The sequence below is a fragment of the Numenius arquata genome, chromosome 17 (genome assembly GCF_964106895.1).
Source record: "Numenius arquata chromosome 17, bNumArq3.hap1.1, whole genome shotgun sequence".
In the NCBI taxonomy this organism is placed as follows: Eukaryota; Metazoa; Chordata; class Aves; order Charadriiformes; family Scolopacidae; genus Numenius; species Numenius arquata.
This window is the reverse complement of record NC_133592.1, coordinates 4,173,984-4,190,828: the sequence shown is the minus strand read 5'-3', so window position 1 is coordinate 4,190,828 and position 16,845 is coordinate 4,173,984. Positions and strand designations below refer to the sequence as shown.

Below are 16,845 nucleotides of genomic sequence, written 5' to 3'. Positions count from 1 at the left end.
ACTTTTTTTTTTTAAAAAAATATGAATAATTGTTGTATAGAAATTAAAATTTTGAGTCAAAGTTGTATTTTTATAGCATCCTTCACTAGATGGCCTGGAATCCAGCACAACTAATTACAGTTGGTAAATGGGTCCTATCATTGTCATTTTGCACATAAGGAAAAAGAACTAAGCTCAGCAAAGGAAAGAGTCTTCCCCATGATCAAAGAGAAGAGGGAAAGGACTGGACCTATCAAATCCTGACTGCTACCATTAGAAAACATCACAACTTTCAATCATCAAATAATTTTTAAATCTATTGTTTAAGTATGAAATTACCTTTACTCTCATCTGTTGATTTCATGTGATTTTCATTATCTTCAATGTAACCTGATCCTAAAATATTAAAACAAAAGTTGAGCTGACAAAATATTTATTATAGCCAAATAAATGAGTTATACAGCTGCAACCCCTATCGTTATTATGTTTACTTACATATTAGAAATTCTACTTTTAGATTCACACCTAAGACAGGCGTGACACAGGTGGGAAGAATGCATTTTTAAACGATCAGCTACAAACCACCCCAGGGGTAACTTTGTTTATATCAGGTGCTCTAGACAACACATCCACCTATCTTTTTAAAGTCCATTCAGATCCTGAAATGAAATGTGCCCAGTCATGGCACATCACTGTGCTGTGGCCAGATCACAGGACCACGTGCCACAGCTCAAATTTCCTCTCCGAAATAATTTTCTTGCAGCTGTGTCAAAACCAGAAAGTAATTTTCTTTTACCATGATTTCTCCACCTGTAATATTGTTAACTGATTGCCTGAGCAGACTTATAAACCATTCTTTGTATAAGACATGCTTATAAAAAACTGTACAAAGACAAAATGATAAAAGATACTTGAGAGAATGCTATTGGTATTCCTCTGTATTCCCAAAACACTGGGCCCTATCCAAACAACAACCATGTAACTCCAGAACTTTAAATAAATGTTTAATTAAGCCAAATCACTAATAGTCTTACAGCAAAATATCCTACCTGAATAGTAGTCTCCATCATTGTGCTGTCTTGTCAGTTTTTCACTTGTTGAGTTTGTAGCCAAGGCAGAACTGAAAAGCAAACAAACAAAAGTTGATGTAATTATCCAAAACCAGTCAATAAAAAAACCAACATGATGATATGTAAAGATCAGTCATCATCTATGCTGACTACCACACCCCCACATTCTTAACTACTGAAGCTAATGAAAATTTTGCCTTTCTCTTAAAGAGAAGAACAAGCAAACTTTAAGGTCAAAAATGTTCCTTCTTGCATTACTCTTAAGACCGCTGTATTTTTAATTCCCTACCTTAAATGCATACAAATGTAGGCCTGACATTCTTCTATTTTTTTTCTATTTTTAGGGTATTTCCTCATCCTGTTGTTGTATTAGCAGGTGGTACATGAAGCACAACCATCTATTGTCTGCAGGTGTGTGCCATAATAAACTATATTCATATGGTGGAAGGCCTCCAGCCCTTTAAACAGAAATACTTCACCGTTACTATGAAGCAAGCCATCTTACCCAGACATCTCCATGGATGGTCCTTTAGCTTGACAGAGAAAAATAAAAGCATCCATTAATAGATTGCACAAGAATTTAAAAGTAAAAAACAAATAAATAAATAAAATAGCGATTATCTACCCAAGTCAGAGTAATTTCTCTTGGCTATCACAAAATTCATTACCTAGTGTCTTACATCCTGTTTATCACCCAGGTCCCTTAAATGCCTCTTTCACAGAGAACCCAAGATCACAAAACCCAGACTTCAGCCTGGCCGATTTAAGCAGTCTGGGACATCCAGATACTTCAACTTTCCCCAAATATTTTGCAATGTGCTGCGTATCACAAGATTCTTGTTTAACCACATTTACTTATTTTCTGAATGAACAAGATATGAAAGGAGACCTTAATGATAAAAGACAAATCCATAAGTGAAATTGTATTACAGCGTGGGGAGGAAAAAAAAAACAAAAAACCACAAAACAAAACAAACCCACTACTTGAAATTTCTTTTGTGAGGACTAGAGAAGGACCTCAATTATGCCCGAGTTGGGATCCCAAATCAAACTGTCATAGCTCTGTAAGAGATCAAAAAACTCCTCAGGCCTTGTCTGCCGCTACATGGTACGGGGCTGGATTCCGGATCTAGGACTGCATCAGAACAGTGCAACTCTGGCCTATCTCCAATAATCTTTGCTTCATCAGGGCCTTCCCAGCCCCATTAGTTAGATGCTCCCATTCTGCCCAATATACTTGGAAAGCTTCAGCACATTTGCAGCTTAATTTGGGCCACCCAGCATTTTTAAGTAGATTTTTAAGGTTTTTTAAATTGTATTTAGTCATCTCCTGAAGCCTCATCCCCACAAATCTTTGCTCCTGAAAAAAATGCAAGTTTTTAAACTGTAATACGTTTGTCACCAAAGAAATAGAAGGGAACCATTCATTACCCTTTTTCTTCTTCCACAAAAACCACCATGAAGTGAGAATTACGGCTCCTGCAATAGGTATTAGGACAAATGCAGCAATGACTCCTTTCTGCCAAGATGCTAAGATGACTGGAAATAAGACAGACATGTGTAAGAGAGTATGTAGAGTGACAGGTCATCATTACCAACTTCTGCAGTTCCTGAGCTTTCATTTTGCTACAAATTGGCCTTCTTACACACTGGGGAAGAATTTTAAGGCAACGTGCATGCAAAGTTCACTAGTGAGCCTCTCCTTTGTGACCCAAAACTCAGTACAACAACAGATTGCTTTTAACTTGCACCTAGCTGGTTTGGCTTCTGAGCATCCCTTAAACTTTTCTGTCTAAATTAGACAATCTGTGTTTATAAGTGGATCTCTCTGTTTAACTTCTGACAATGGTGGAACAAAAAGAAGGGAGCTATACTTCGTACCATCCCAGATAACATGACCTCACCTCTCATAATGGCATAGCATGCAGTTTATCATAAAAGGTAGCTTACCATTGATGGTTATGGGATGGCTTTTCACAGACACGTTTGCTTGATTAGAAGCTATGCAGTAATATGTCCCCGTGTCCTGCCTGCTCATTGCTTCCTTGCGCCACACGATTCTGTCTGCATTTTCTTGTTTTTCATATAGAAGAACTTCACGATCATTTTTTTTAAAAATCTTGAAAAAGATTGGCCAAGATCCTTCATTCACGGAGCAGAGAAAAGTAGTCTCACTGCCGTCTTCCACTTCCCCATATGGATGACTGCCCAAGCTGGCATTCCTGATCGGTACTGCAGAGGAAGGCACAAAGAAAACAAATCTTAGCACTATTAGAAATAACTTTAAGGATAAAATATTGTAATGTAGAAATACTTGCTCTAATGCCATTTTACTTAGTTAAACAGAGACTGAATACACAGTATTAATCTTTCTGAGCAGTCTTTGGCAGACAGCGTCCTCTAGTAAATATTTTCATACACCCTGAAATAGAGAGGGCACTATCAGGATTTTTACTTTGGTGACAAATAACCTGTGATACAGATCTCCAACTATTTTTAATTCAAATGAGCAAAATTTATGAAGATTTCATATCCATTTTGTTTAGTCCATCATTTGCTGCTACAGTTTCAAAAATCAAAATATGACATTAGACAAGAAGAAGAATTAAACAGACTTACCTATTACTGTGATGTTTAGAATATTGCTAGTTTTCACACCACTGGAGTGATTATTTCTAGCATCACATTTGTATCCTCTTTTGCCATTTTGTCTAATATTTTCGTCCAAGAATGTAGCATATGTGTCATTAATTACTGTTTTCTTAACTTCATTTCCTTTGTAGAATGTAAACGTTATTGGCGGCGTTCCCGTTGCTGAACGACAGATTAACCCTAGAGGCTTCCCTAACACCACCTCCGGCAAACCACTGACAACAGAAAGAGTTGGCTTGGAGACTGGAGCTAAAAGGGGAATAAAGAAAAAAATGTTGCAAATTGCACTGCATATGGCCAAAACATACAGATATACAATATTTAGCTAGCTTGCACACACAGCCTGTATTGGGAACCTCTTCCTCATTGATAAGAGTGGAAGCAGAGAGTGACTTGAACAAAACAAAAACATAGATAATAGAACGTAGAATAAAATAGCATACAAGGAGAATGTAAAGAAAAAAAAAAAAAAGGATCAGTGACACAGTTGTGGGTCATCCAAACTCCAGAACTAGCTCTGACCCAAGGAGAAAGTCTGTGGACCAAAAAATATATGGAAGTACCATTACCTGAGATGGATCCTGAGGCACCTAATCAGGGCCTCTGTTTCTGCAGCACAGTGAGTCACAACCCAGTTAATCCCCCTTTACACACCTGAGAACCGCCTGTGCTTCTTCCATCAGAGGGAAGGAAATTAGGGTGTTTATAATTAGCATGCTGGTGAAGGGGTGGTATTGATAGCAAAAAAACTTGGCTTTTCTGGAGCAGAGCTGTCCAGATGACCTCTGGCTCTCTGCCTGGAGGGTCAGGGGGAGGGATTCAAGACAGACACTGACAAAGTTTCAGATCAAACTGATGCGTGAAATGTTTGAGGAACATTCCCAGCTCCTGCAAATGGTAATGAATGAGAGTTTATTTGGCACCTGGCAGAATCAAGGGAACAGAAGGAAGACATGCTAACTTCCCTCTCTTAGGGCCAGCTGTGGAAAAATCTGACTTGATTGTATCACAATAGGCCAAATCCTCTACAGCTAAAGATTACAAGTACATCTCACAGAAATTCGTATTGCAAGAACTAAATAGACACCCTGCTAGTTCATGGACTAGAAACTGATTCTATAAACAGATATGATTATTTATAAGCTTATGGGTTTGATTTTCCCCACCACCACGGGATTCTAAGCCTATGTATCAACTCACCATAAACATTTATCCTTACAGGTTTGCTCTCCTTGACTATTCCTTTTACTTCAGCTTTACAGATATAGTATCCAGTATCATTCACATTAACTCTCATGGTTAAGTTTCTAGAATTTCTCAACCAGATGTCTCCATTTGAATTTTTCCGTAATATAGAGAAGTTAGCTTTCCGAAAACCGCTAATGCTGCAACTCAAAGTTAATTCTTTATTTTCATCCAGCTTATTCATAGAAGCAACCAATATTGGCTTGGGGAATAACTCTGCAAGATAAAAAGAGAACAAATTCATTCAAATTGAGCCTAAAAGAACATGACTACCTATCTCAAAGTATACAGAATGAAGGACATACTGAAAGTTTACAATCAGGGGAAAAAAACATTCATGTTATTTTAATATACTAATATGTTCAGGGAAAACAGAAACTTAGCAATCACTTGAAACCACTTCTCATGTGTTATTTGAAAGTATTATTTTAGTTGGAAAGTATTGGCAGGCAGAAGTCAGAAACATTTCAGTTTGACCTAAATGTAAATAGCCTTTAACTTAGAGAAAATTTACACCTGGATCTGGAGGTTACACTTGGATCTTGAGTTCTACCAAATTCAAATTTAAATATTAATCCACTGAGTAAAATCTAAGATGAACAGAGGTGTTACCTGACACATGAACATTCAGTTTGGTGGTTTTAGATGCTCTCCCTTGCTCCACCTTACACAGGTATTCACCACTGTCCTCTAGAGTAGCTACTGTGGAATATTTCAAAGTTTTCTCCTCTCGTACACTGTTCAGTATTGTTTTGTTTTTCTGGAGTATGATTTCAATGTCACGCATTCGGGCTACCACAGTCGAGCACTCAAACTGTATCCTGTCTCCTTCTGTAATATTACTTGAGGGCTTGGCACTCAGAGTAGGTTTTATAAATGGTTCTGCAAGAGAATACACATGAACTGTGACCCAACTTTTTAATTATAGCAAGCAAAGAAATGTAAAAAGAAAAGCCAAGCAACTTACCCCGGACTGTAACAAGTGTTTTGTTGCTGTGTTCTGAGCTTTCAAATCCCAGTTGTACATATCTCCTACCAAAGCAATCAAATTGTAAAATATTATCTCCCTCTTCAACAGCAAATTCCATTACAGAAAAATTTCTGAGTGCTTCAAATACAACTTTTTGTTGAGGTGTTGAATTCATCTTTATCTTCTGGAAAAAGAAATATAAAGGAGGTGCTTCTTCTGGCAGGTCACAACGTAATTTCACAACTTCACCCTCTAAAACTTCTTTTTTCTCAGCAGTCAGGATTGGCTTGGTCATTCCTTAGAACAGAAAACAAGAAAAGAAATAGAAGATTGAATAATCCTGAAATAAACACTACCTGTGATGACTATAGCAGTGATTTATGCTAACGAAGAGATGCAAATAATTTGCAAGACCTGAGCTCTTGAAGACAGTTTCTTTGACGTGTGGGTACATGCCCACTGAGGCACCTTCGGAAGAACAAAATGCCCCTCGAGAGGGTAATACAATCTTGATGCAATGTGTGAAGTATGAAACTTGCTGCTGGGAAGGTAAGATCGCTTCCTCCTCAGTGTTTCCCATTACCACTCAGAAATGAGCAAGGGAAGAAACTAAACATCATGCCAACTTCTGTACCTAGAGGTGCAGGCTTCTGAAGAAGAATTACAGGCCCTGCACAACCCTGTAACTATTGAATGCTGTATGAATTCTTTCCAAGTTGCTTTTCCAAGGGGAAAAATGGCACTTGCAGTCAAGAACACGTGGCTAGAAAAAGTATAGAGGGAAGTGGCCCCTGTTCTCATCAGAGATGAAAGAACAACACTGACATAATATTGTCTACAAAAGTAGTACACAGTTCATATTAGCTTTGGCAATGGCTATCACAAGGTGAGAATCTCTATACTCCAGTTCTATCTTTTCCAGTCATCTAGCCCCTCCCACGCCATCATGTTTATGGCCTATAGGCACAACTAATTTTCACAACTGATACTTTGTCTAGTCTAGGGAACGGAGGCTGAGGACAGAGGGGATGGTGGCAAAGGAGGCACAGATGGCATTCCTGACTATCACTGATCTGCCACGGAGCCTTGGGACTGTGATTTCATTTCTGTGCCTTAACATTGGGTTTTAGTACTAAGCTCTTGTAAAGTACTGCAATGTCTCTGGATAAAAAACACTTCGCAAGATAACCTATTTAGCACTGACTATTATTACTTCCCCATGAAGGTTGTTCCCTTTTGGTATCTTAGAAAATGGCTGTGTTTGAAGGAATACTCACCTTGTACCCAAACATGTAAGGAATCACTCGTTCTTGTCTTTCCACCTGCTTCCACAGTACATTTATAGTCTCCTGTATCTGAAGATCTAGCCACAGATATTTCATATCGTGCATCTTCTTTGTCTGATACAGTCATGAACACAAGCTTGTGATCCTTAAAAATTGTAAAATTATGCTTCAGCTGGAAATCGGTACTTTTGCTAATATCAGCATGGCAGACAATTGACATAGCAGCTCCATTCTTTACTTTGACAGATGGCTGAACCTGGATTTCAACTGTGTTGAAAGTAAAAACTTGATGGAAAAAAAAATAAAAAAAGAGTTATATATATATAAGAAATAAAGTTTGTAAAAGCATTAAGATACATATAGTGCTTTCGCATTTATAACCACAGCAATGATAAATAATTTGTAGCTTAAAATTTTAAGATTATTAGAATCCTGGTACAATTAATATTTTTATTCACGCAGCTAGATGAATAAGTATAGAGAAAGATTTATGAGTTCGTTCACTTTCCCTTCCTTCAGAAGTTACAGCTTTTAGGTATGCCCATTTTAGCCTGGATTTGTATTAAAAATTTGCTACTAGAAGAGGAAAACTTTCCTGCATCTAAAGAAGTCCCTTGCCATGGACATTTACCAGCTGTTTATAAATTGTCCTTGCTAGAGAGAGTTTTGGGCATAACAGCAATGCGAAAATTGTAAATATTTTTGCAAGTGAATAGACTACATGACAACAAGAAGCAAACATTTCTCCCTAGTGATGGAAAAAGGGAAGTATGCGGAGGGTACGTGCTGGAAGTCAGCAAGATGATAATGTAAAAAGTAAACGCGTTCCTTTCAGAGTGCAAGTTCTATTCTCTGTTCAGACATGAGCTCTTCCTTTGCAAGAAAAAGAGCAAGAGAGAGTGCCCTTAAATTATATTCTATAATTTTATCCTACCTCCTTGCTTGTGGGCATGAAAGGGTCTTTTAAAGACCAAAACAAAATGCTAGTAATTAAATTTCCTCTCTCATCTCTTCTCTTGTAAGCCTCGGTAAAACAAATTACTCTAGGAAAGATTTCACCAAAACATGTATTAAAGCATGAACTGCACATCTCTCATTTAAACGCTATACCAAGAAACACCACCAAATAATACCTTTCTTTTTTTTTTTTTTTTCCACATGGCCAAATTTCGTACTGAGTTATAGTACCGCAAATCCTGATATACTCTGTTATGGATGCACACCAACAACTGAGGAATTCGTTAAATTACCTATTTTAAATTTGTATGTGAAAAAAACCCCTATAATTACCTACCTTTCTCCCAAGCGTAAAGTTCTGAACCTGGAAAAAAAAGAAAATAAGTTATTTTCAAAGCTTACAGATTGAGAAACAGTAATGGGAAACAGTAAAAAACCACAACAACCCCCAAATTAACCAGAAACACACGTACCCACCCAGATATTTAGTTATCAAACTTACACTGCAAGAAAATCACCAGAAGAGCAAGATACATCTCGTTCCTGAAGAACAGACACTTAATTCCAAAATGAAACAATATTCATCATCAGAGGTGATGCCCCCAGGTACCAAAAACAGGTTATGCTTTTTCTGTTGTTGTTTTATGGAAACAGATAAAATTTTGCCATTAAAATGTGTAAGTTTTCCCTGATCTTCAACAGAAACTGGCTAGATCAAGTAATCGTTCCCATTACTGGAAACTGGAAATGGCAAACAATGAGAATCTATCTGCTGCTCACAGGCAGATTACTGTTCAGGAAGTGACTGGACTTTTCCTGAGGGCGCCACCAAATGCATTTGCTTTGTTTAATTTCTTAAGGTGTATTAAAAAAACAAGAAGTTCCAATGACATTTATCCTGTAGTTCCTGTCAATACGGGTATTTTTAAGTCACAATTAACCATTTACGAACACGAATTACCTTCACTATTTGGTCTCAGCATATCCTTGAGAAAATATTCCCCTTCATCCTGACATGGAAAACTCTGATTTCAGAGAATACGTGTACATAATTATTGATTTTTCTTCTTTACGTCCATTTATAGGTCTCTCATCTTCACTGTGGCAAAGAACAGCTTTACTGTAGGATGCATAATCAATTCAAATTATTTCAGAAAACACAGTTACTGTTGTGTTAGACTAGAATACTGACAGGTGGACCTCTCATAGTACCATCATATAAAAAAAACAAGGAAATGCACAAGATTTTATTTTATGTATTTAGCACATTGTGCAAAACACACAATCATAAAACTTAACCCCCACAAGAAAAGAAGCAGTTGGAGCTTCATTTCTCAGCAGAAATCTGAAGCATCACCGGCACAATCTGAAATAGAAAATCTGCTGGAACGAGAGTTACACCTGGTAGTAGCTTGATACTGTTCGAATTCGGGCATCCCCGAGAGATCTTCTGACCTTTTCTGTGTTAATTTCTTGCAATGGTATAAGGAGCCTGAGGATATGACAGCCAACCTGAAATCAGGGGTAATTAATTCTGCATCTAAAACACTGAAAGCAGAAATTGAGCAAATGTGATCAGAGAAAGAAAAGTTGCAAAACATTCTACATCAGCATTTTGCCTTCAATTTGCACTGGTATAAGTGTCTGCCTGAGATACAGTAAGGAACTGGTATAAAATTCGTTAACACTTGAATTATTCTACTTCCTTTAACAAAATGGAGAGGATTTTTCTGATTGTGGATGAAAGCCTAAAGAAAGTAAAAAGCCTAAAGAAAGCCTGAACGCAAGTAAATCAGTTGCCATCATTTTTGATTTAGGTGGAATTATGTTGAAGAAGATTAGTTGTGAAAAAAAGTAAAATGTAATCATTATCCAAAATCTCATGCCATGACCAGTTTCTCGATATTCAAATGGGGATGGGATGGGAGAGATGGGCAGAACAAGGAAAGCAAGAGGATTACAGAGTTACTGTCCTGGCCCTATCTTTCCTCTTCTACTGTTCTTACTTTGTATGAATGCGTTTTTAATCTTAAATAATCTGACATTGTAGAAATGGCAATTTTAAGCACCAGTTTCATTTTTCCAGAAAAAAAATAATTTACTCTGTAACTCTAAGGAATTCAATGTTCGGTACCTTTCAGTTGTTGAGGATATTCCTTCTCGGTTTATCAGTCCTCCTCTAAGACAGAATTAAGTCGTTTCACTTGATTCCTAACACTGACTTGACTGAGTTGAAATCATGCCCTTCAAAAAGCATCTCTCAAATTCTGTGTTCCAGAACTCCTCAAGCAGTGATTTAGTTATTCTTGAAAATAGAGTGCTCAACTCTTAATCCCTTTGATTCTTTCCTCTGTAGGCAGAGTCAATGCGCTTCTTTACTTCCAGTGACATTTTCCAGGCTTGTCAAAACACCGCTTAAAACAATACTAAATACATTCACAGAAGTCTATTAATGAGCCATACAGTTCTCATAAGCTTCACTGTTTACACAAAACACCTTTTTTTTTTTTCCTGCCGGGATCAATGAAAACTGTATTTTTTCCCCAAAAAACAATAGTTTAAAGCTCTAAGTGTACTTTAATTCTTATATTACACATATCAGCGTGGTATCTTGCAGAAGGAAACAGGAGGGAAACACTCATCCGTTTAACAATGTATCAGCAATACGAACAAGCGTCTAACGAGGTATTTTGCAGGGAGGGAGCACAGAATGGCACAATAGGCGCAGCAGTTAATGGCTAGGAGGTAAGCTGGTTAACTGGCATTAGCATTTGTTCTGCTTAACCCAGTCTGTTTGAAATACACCACCAACAAAAGACCGACGGTTTGGCTGGTTGCCAGCAACGGTCTCCAGAGCCAGGTAAAGGAAAAGAGGAAGAGGACATACAGCAGGTGGAGAACAAAAGTAGATCAGCTTTTGCCATTGATAACAAAAAATAAGGAAGGAAGGAAGGAGATTTCCCCCTTTCCCCATAAAAGAATTCAGCAGGATATACAAAGCTCAGCAAAACCAGAACAGCCTTTCCCACGGAGGGGACAAAGGCCACAGCGACGGAAGCAGACAGCCGATGACACACGATGAGACACCCGCCAGGCACCGTCACACAGACGAAGACCGGGACAGTCACACAGACGAAGTCCAACCCAAACACACACCGTCAACATCAGATGCACAGACAGTTGAAGTCCAACACGTGCGCACACACGCTGTCACAGCCAGACACACGCAGTCCCAAAAAGACACGGGACATTGACAAGAACGCAGCAGCCTTTACTGACAGTTTATTCACTTATTTTCCAGGCTAACCCTTAGAACTCTACCAAGGGGAACTTTCACCACCCCGAGGCCCTCTCCCAACCATCAAGGATTATTCTACATGGCCAGAGTGGCTTGCCTTCCTTCCTGCTTACACAGATGTTTTCCTCGGCATGCTCCTCAAACCTCGTGCCTTCCCGCTGCTCTCTCATTATTGGCTATGCTACCCTACAGTATCCCTTAGGACCTGGCAGCCATCTACAGACCTCTTTTAGTAACTGGGAGCCTGTTTCAAACCCAAACACCCTGATGTGGCTGCAGCTACCAGATAACTACCTAGTCTCTAGTAGTATGCTTGTTTCCTCATCGCCTGTCGGCAGCTACAGTGACATCACTACATCGTGTCCATCTATCACCACACTCGTCCGTTTTCCTCTTCATGAGGATGGAGTCTCCACAATTCGCACCCTCAGGCAGAAAGCAGGTGACCAGGTGACCACTGCTCACCCTGACAGGCCCTCCACCTCCACACCTACGCGAATAAAAAACCCACCAAACTTCAGTTACACTCCTGATGTGATGTTTTTCAACGCCCATCAGAAGAATTTACTATCATTGCAAAACACAGATCAAGCAACCTGCTCCTCCTCAACGCTGTCCATCCAGTCCAATCTTCCCGTGACCATCCCCCAAACACACCACCCTAAAATAACAGGATTTCAGCACATTCCAAGGGACCGCTCACCAGGAGCTCCACTCCTGGCCCTACCTGCTGAAAACCCCAGCCCGAGGCCCACCTCCACCTGAACTTTGGCGATGAACATCGCCTCGCAGAGCAGCCGCTACCAGGGAAAAAAAAAAAACAGCCAGAGGGGAAAAAAAAAAAAATCCCCCAGTTGCAGGGTTTTTTTTACTCTAATTTGGTTTTTGTTGGTATGGTTTTAAAAAATTCCCTACTTGCCTGAAAATTAAAGCACAGTCACCTCCACCTACAACCCACCAGGCAACAGCCAAACCACACCAACGTTCCTCTCATCTGCAAAAAAAAAGAAGAAATCACAGCCCCAGCAGTGAGCATCACGACTGTGAATGCCAACCTCTTCCACAACACCCTCATCCTCAGAAGCGCCGTGGCATTTCGCTCACCTGCTCCACACCGATCACAGAGCCAGAGGCTGCAGCGACAATTAATTACGGCACTTAAGATACCCAGAAAAACAAAATTACCACTGCGCTTGTGCAAAAACACCAGTCCCGTGCTCCTCCTCGATACTACCTGGCTCACCTCAAATACAAGAGAGTAGACCACACTAGATCTCATTGTCACCCAAACGCAAAACCGATATGAGAAAGACTGATGAACCTGCCTCCCTTTCCTAGCCATCCCCCAATCCCAAAGCTTTGGAAACCCGTTCTCTTCTCCTGAACTCTTAGGGAAGGAATCTCACTTCTTCCCAACTTGTCCTGTATTCACAAGGGGCCTGCCACAAGCTGCAAAAGCTCGAGGGACACCGTAGTACACTGTGGGCAATAAGGAAAGGTGATGAGCCATCCCATACCCTAAAAGACACTATGCCTTACGTCCCTGCTGCTTTCTTGGGAAATGCTAAAACTCTTTATATAGATGCATACGCGATGCTCACCCTAACCCCTGTGAGATAATCTCATCATCAGTCTTTTTAAGAGAAGTGATATTAGCAACATACACAGTATACAGCAAAAATGGGGAAGAAAACGTAATTCCATCCTCAATAAAGTCAAGAATTCCAGGAAAACGCAGTGCATACAGAATCATAGAATCACATGGGGTTGGAAGGGACCTCTGGAGATCATCTAGTCCAACCCCCCTGCCAAAGCAGGTCCACCCAAAGCAGGTTGCACAGGAACACGTCCAGGTGGGTTTTGGATGTCTCCAGAGATGGAGACTCCAACACTTCTCTGGGAAGCCTCTTCCAGGACTCTGCCACCCTCAAATCACATAATGATATGGAGTTGGAAGGGACCTCTGAAGATCATCTAGTCCGACCCCCTGACAAAGCAGGTCCACTTAGAGCAGGTTGCACAGGAACACATCCAGGTGGGGTCTGAATGTCTCCAGAGACAGAGACTCCACCACCTCTCTGGGCAGCCTCTTCCAGGGCTCTGCCACCCTCATAGGAAAGAAGTTCCTCCTTAGGTTTAGATGGAACTTCCTATGTTCAAGTTTGTGCCCGTTCCCTCTTGTCCTGTCACTGGGTACCACTGAGAAAAGACTGGCCGCATCCTCTTGACACCCTTTAAGTATTTATAGGTGTTGATCAGATCCCCACTCGGCCTTCTCTTCTCCAGACTAAACAGACCCAAGTCCCTCAGCCTCTCCTCATCAGAGAGATGCTCCAGGCCCCTCATCATCTTTACAGCCCTCTGCTGTACCCTCTCCAGCAGTTCCCTGCCCTTCTTGAACCAGGGAGGCCAGAACCAGACCCAGTGCTCCAGATGGGGCCTCCCCAGGGCAGAGCAGAGGGGCAGGATGACCACCCTACACCTGCTGGTCACACTCTTCCTGATGCCCCCCCCCCCCCCCCAGGATGCCATCGGCCCTCTCGCCTCAGACTCCTTACCTCTCCTCCTCTAAACGCCAAAACACACTGGCCCGACCCTCTGAACCAGCCCCAAAGCCGCAGCGGGCTGAAGGCCCAGCAGAGCCCAGAGAAGCCCCTGGGGCCAGGGAGCTCCCTCAGCAGGAGCCCTCACACCCCCACCCCCCACCCCCGGCCCCGCCCTTCCCACAATGCCCCGGGAAAGGGGCGGGGCCAGCCCCAGAGGCCATGGAGGCGGCAGGAAGACCTGGGCCTCCCTGTCTCATCTGCTTTAAGTTTACAGCCTCTAGAGATCATCTAGTCCAACTCCCCTGCCGAAGCAGGGTTGCCCAGAGCACATCACTCAGGGCTGCATCCAGGCGGGGCTTGAAGATCTCCGGAGAAGGGGAGTCCACACCCTCCCTGGGCAGCCTGTTCCAGGGCTCTGGCACCCTCACCCGAAAGAAGTTTCTCCTCGTATTTGAATGGAACTTCCCATGTTCCAGCTTGTGCCCGTTGCCCCTCGTCCTGTCACTGGGAACCACTGAAAAGAGTCCGGCTCCACCATCCTTCAACCCACCCTTTAGATACTTATAAGCATAGATAAGGTCTCCCCTCAGCCTTCTCTTCTCCAGGGTAGAGTCCCAGCTCTTTGAGCCTTTCCTCATCAGGGAGATGCTCCAATCCCTTAATCATCTTTGTTGCCCTATGTTGGACTCTCTCCAGCAGTTCCCTGTCTCTCTTGAACTGGGGAGCCCAGAACTGGACGCAGTATTCCAGCTGTGGCCTCACCAGTGCAGAGCAGAGGGGGAGAATGACCTCCCTCCACCTACTGGCCACACTCTTCCCTACACAGCCCAGGATCCCATTGGCCCTCTTGGCCACAAGGGCACATTGCTGGCTCATGGATAGTTTACTACCCACCAGGACCCCGAGAAGATCCTTCTCCTCAGAAGTGCAATACCTGCACTTTTACTGCCCCTACATCCATTGTGTCAGCAGTGTGGCCGGGTAGGTAATTAAACTGAGCGTTTCTGGGGTGTAGGCAGAGGTAGATGTCATAGTCAGCTACGTATGGAAGGAGTTCATTAAATGCAGTAACACCCGGTGGGGCGCCCTGCCAGGGATGGGTAGGAGGGCTCCTTCCCCACCACAGGGGCCGTCCATGCCTCGCTGGAGGCAGCTGCCCGTGGAACCCCCTTGGCTTCACTCCTTGGCCAGCTCCAGCAGCAGGTGGGCCCAGGCAGCCCCCTGCCCACTGCGCTGGGTTGAGGTAAAACACAACTAATTTTCTGTTCAGTAATTTTACCTTTTGAGCCGGGCCTCTTCTAACTGACTAAACTCTGAAATTAACAGCATATTGTTCAGAAACTGTTCGTTCTCACAGTGATAAGACCTGATTATACCAAGGAATGGTGAGCAGAGAGGCTCCTGCTTATACTTATTGCTATAACAGCCAAGGTCAGGTAAATTTGTTACTTGCCCCGTTGGAGGGTCAGAAGCGGAAAAGCACAGAGGGGTCCCACCCGTGGAGAGGAGCGGACAGGAGAGGTGACCCAAAACTGACCAACAGGGTTTTCCATCCCATCTGCATCATAGAATCATAGAATCATCTAGGTTGGAAGAGACCCTTGGGATCATCGAGTCCAACCATCTACCCTACTCTACAAAGTTCTCCCCTACACCATATCCCCCAACACCACATCTAAACGGCTCTTAAACACATCCAGGGATGGTGACTCAACCACCTCCCTGGGCAGCCTGTTCCAATGCCCGACCACTCTTTCACGCTCAGTATAAAAGTTGAGGGATCAAAGGGTCCACTCTCTCTCTTCAATGGCCGACACGCAAAGAGGACTCTGTTCATCTGCCTTTGATCCCGATTCGTGTGTTCCTGACTCCAGAGCTGGAACCCAGTTCCCATCCATCACTGAGTCCAGTCTGGGACTTCCCCAGTGCCTGCTGGTGACGTCATCCTGGGAGCTTGATATGGTTTTGTCTATATTGTATCTATTTAATTATTTTCTTCTCTTTGATTTTAATATTAACTCTTCATTAAAGTAGTTTAGTTCATGCTAAACTTCTAAATCTCCTTATCTCTTCCTCTCCTCTCTTTTGCGAGGGGAAGGGCCATCTCTCAGTCTGATTTTGGTAAATTTGGCTGAAACCATGACACCCACCCAGTGACCCTTGGCACAGCGGGGGCCAGCCACGTCCTCAGCCTCACTGGCTGCACCTGAGCCTGCCCCAGCCCATCCCCACCCTTGTCCCAGCCCCATCCTCACCTCACGGGTCCTGCGTGGGCTGTCACAGCCCCAGCTGGAGCCCATTGGAGACAGGGGCCATTGCCAAAGAGCCACAGGATGTCACCTGCTCCCCCGCGCCTGTCCCCAGCCATGGACTCTGCACCCAGGGGCTGCAAACGCATCCCGGGGAGCAAAGAGGAGGCAGGAAATGTTTATTCATGAACGTACATAAGAAATCCCAGCAGCGAGTCGGCTGCAAGGCTCAGTGCCCAAACGCAGCAGCTCAGAGGGAGAAAAGGGAAAAGCAAGAGGAAGGGCAGAAAGGTGTGGGACACTGAAAATGGGACACTGCGAACGAGAGAGGAGCAGAGAGCAGGGGTGTGGAGAGAGGAGAGACTGCGCAAGAAACAGGGACAGAGCGATGGAGGAATAAATATGAGGGACGGGGCGCAGGAGAGGGTTGGCAGGGTCCAGAGGTTCCTTCCAACCCCATGTCATTCTGTGAGAGGCAGGCAGAAGGGACCAGTGGGACAACAAGAGAGAGAGACAAGTGACAGAGAAAAAGAAACATAGGCAATAAAAGAAAAATAATGAAAAAGGGAGCTGGACAGAGGTGGACGTCAAGA

The 16,845-nt window shown here is 42.6% G+C and overlaps 1 protein-coding gene across 3 annotated transcripts in view; it reads right to left on the bottom strand.

Annotated features, from left to right (window-relative positions):
- PECAM1 (platelet and endothelial cell adhesion molecule 1) overlaps positions 1–9,329 on the bottom strand; it is a 30,512-nt gene extending 21,183 nt beyond the window's left edge. Inside the window, exons 1-12 of one of the 3 annotated variants that reach the window (XM_074160005.1) lie at positions 9,121–9,329; positions 8,497–8,523; positions 7,194–7,487; positions 5,914–6,213; positions 5,559–5,828; positions 4,902–5,162; positions 3,669–3,950; positions 3,000–3,281; positions 2,481–2,588; positions 1,555–1,582; positions 1,029–1,099; positions 319–375 (exon numbers count right to left, since the gene is read on the bottom strand). In XM_074160005.1, the coding sequence (XP_074016106.1) occupies positions 319–375; positions 1,029–1,099; positions 1,555–1,582; positions 2,481–2,588; positions 3,000–3,281; positions 3,669–3,950; positions 4,902–5,162; positions 5,559–5,828; positions 5,914–6,213; positions 7,194–7,487; positions 8,497–8,523; positions 9,121–9,142 (2,002 nt within the window). In that variant the 5' untranslated portion in view covers positions 9,143–9,329. Of the gene's footprint in view, positions 1–318; positions 376–1,028; positions 1,100–1,554; positions 1,583–2,480; positions 2,589–2,999; positions 3,282–3,668; positions 3,951–4,901; positions 5,163–5,558; positions 5,829–5,913; positions 6,214–7,193; positions 7,488–8,496; positions 8,524–8,661; positions 8,963–9,120 lie in introns of those variants that run through there. The other 2 variants (XM_074160006.1, XM_074160004.1) reach the window with 2 other exon arrangements.
- Between the last annotated feature and the right edge of the window lie 7,516 nt (positions 9,330–16,845).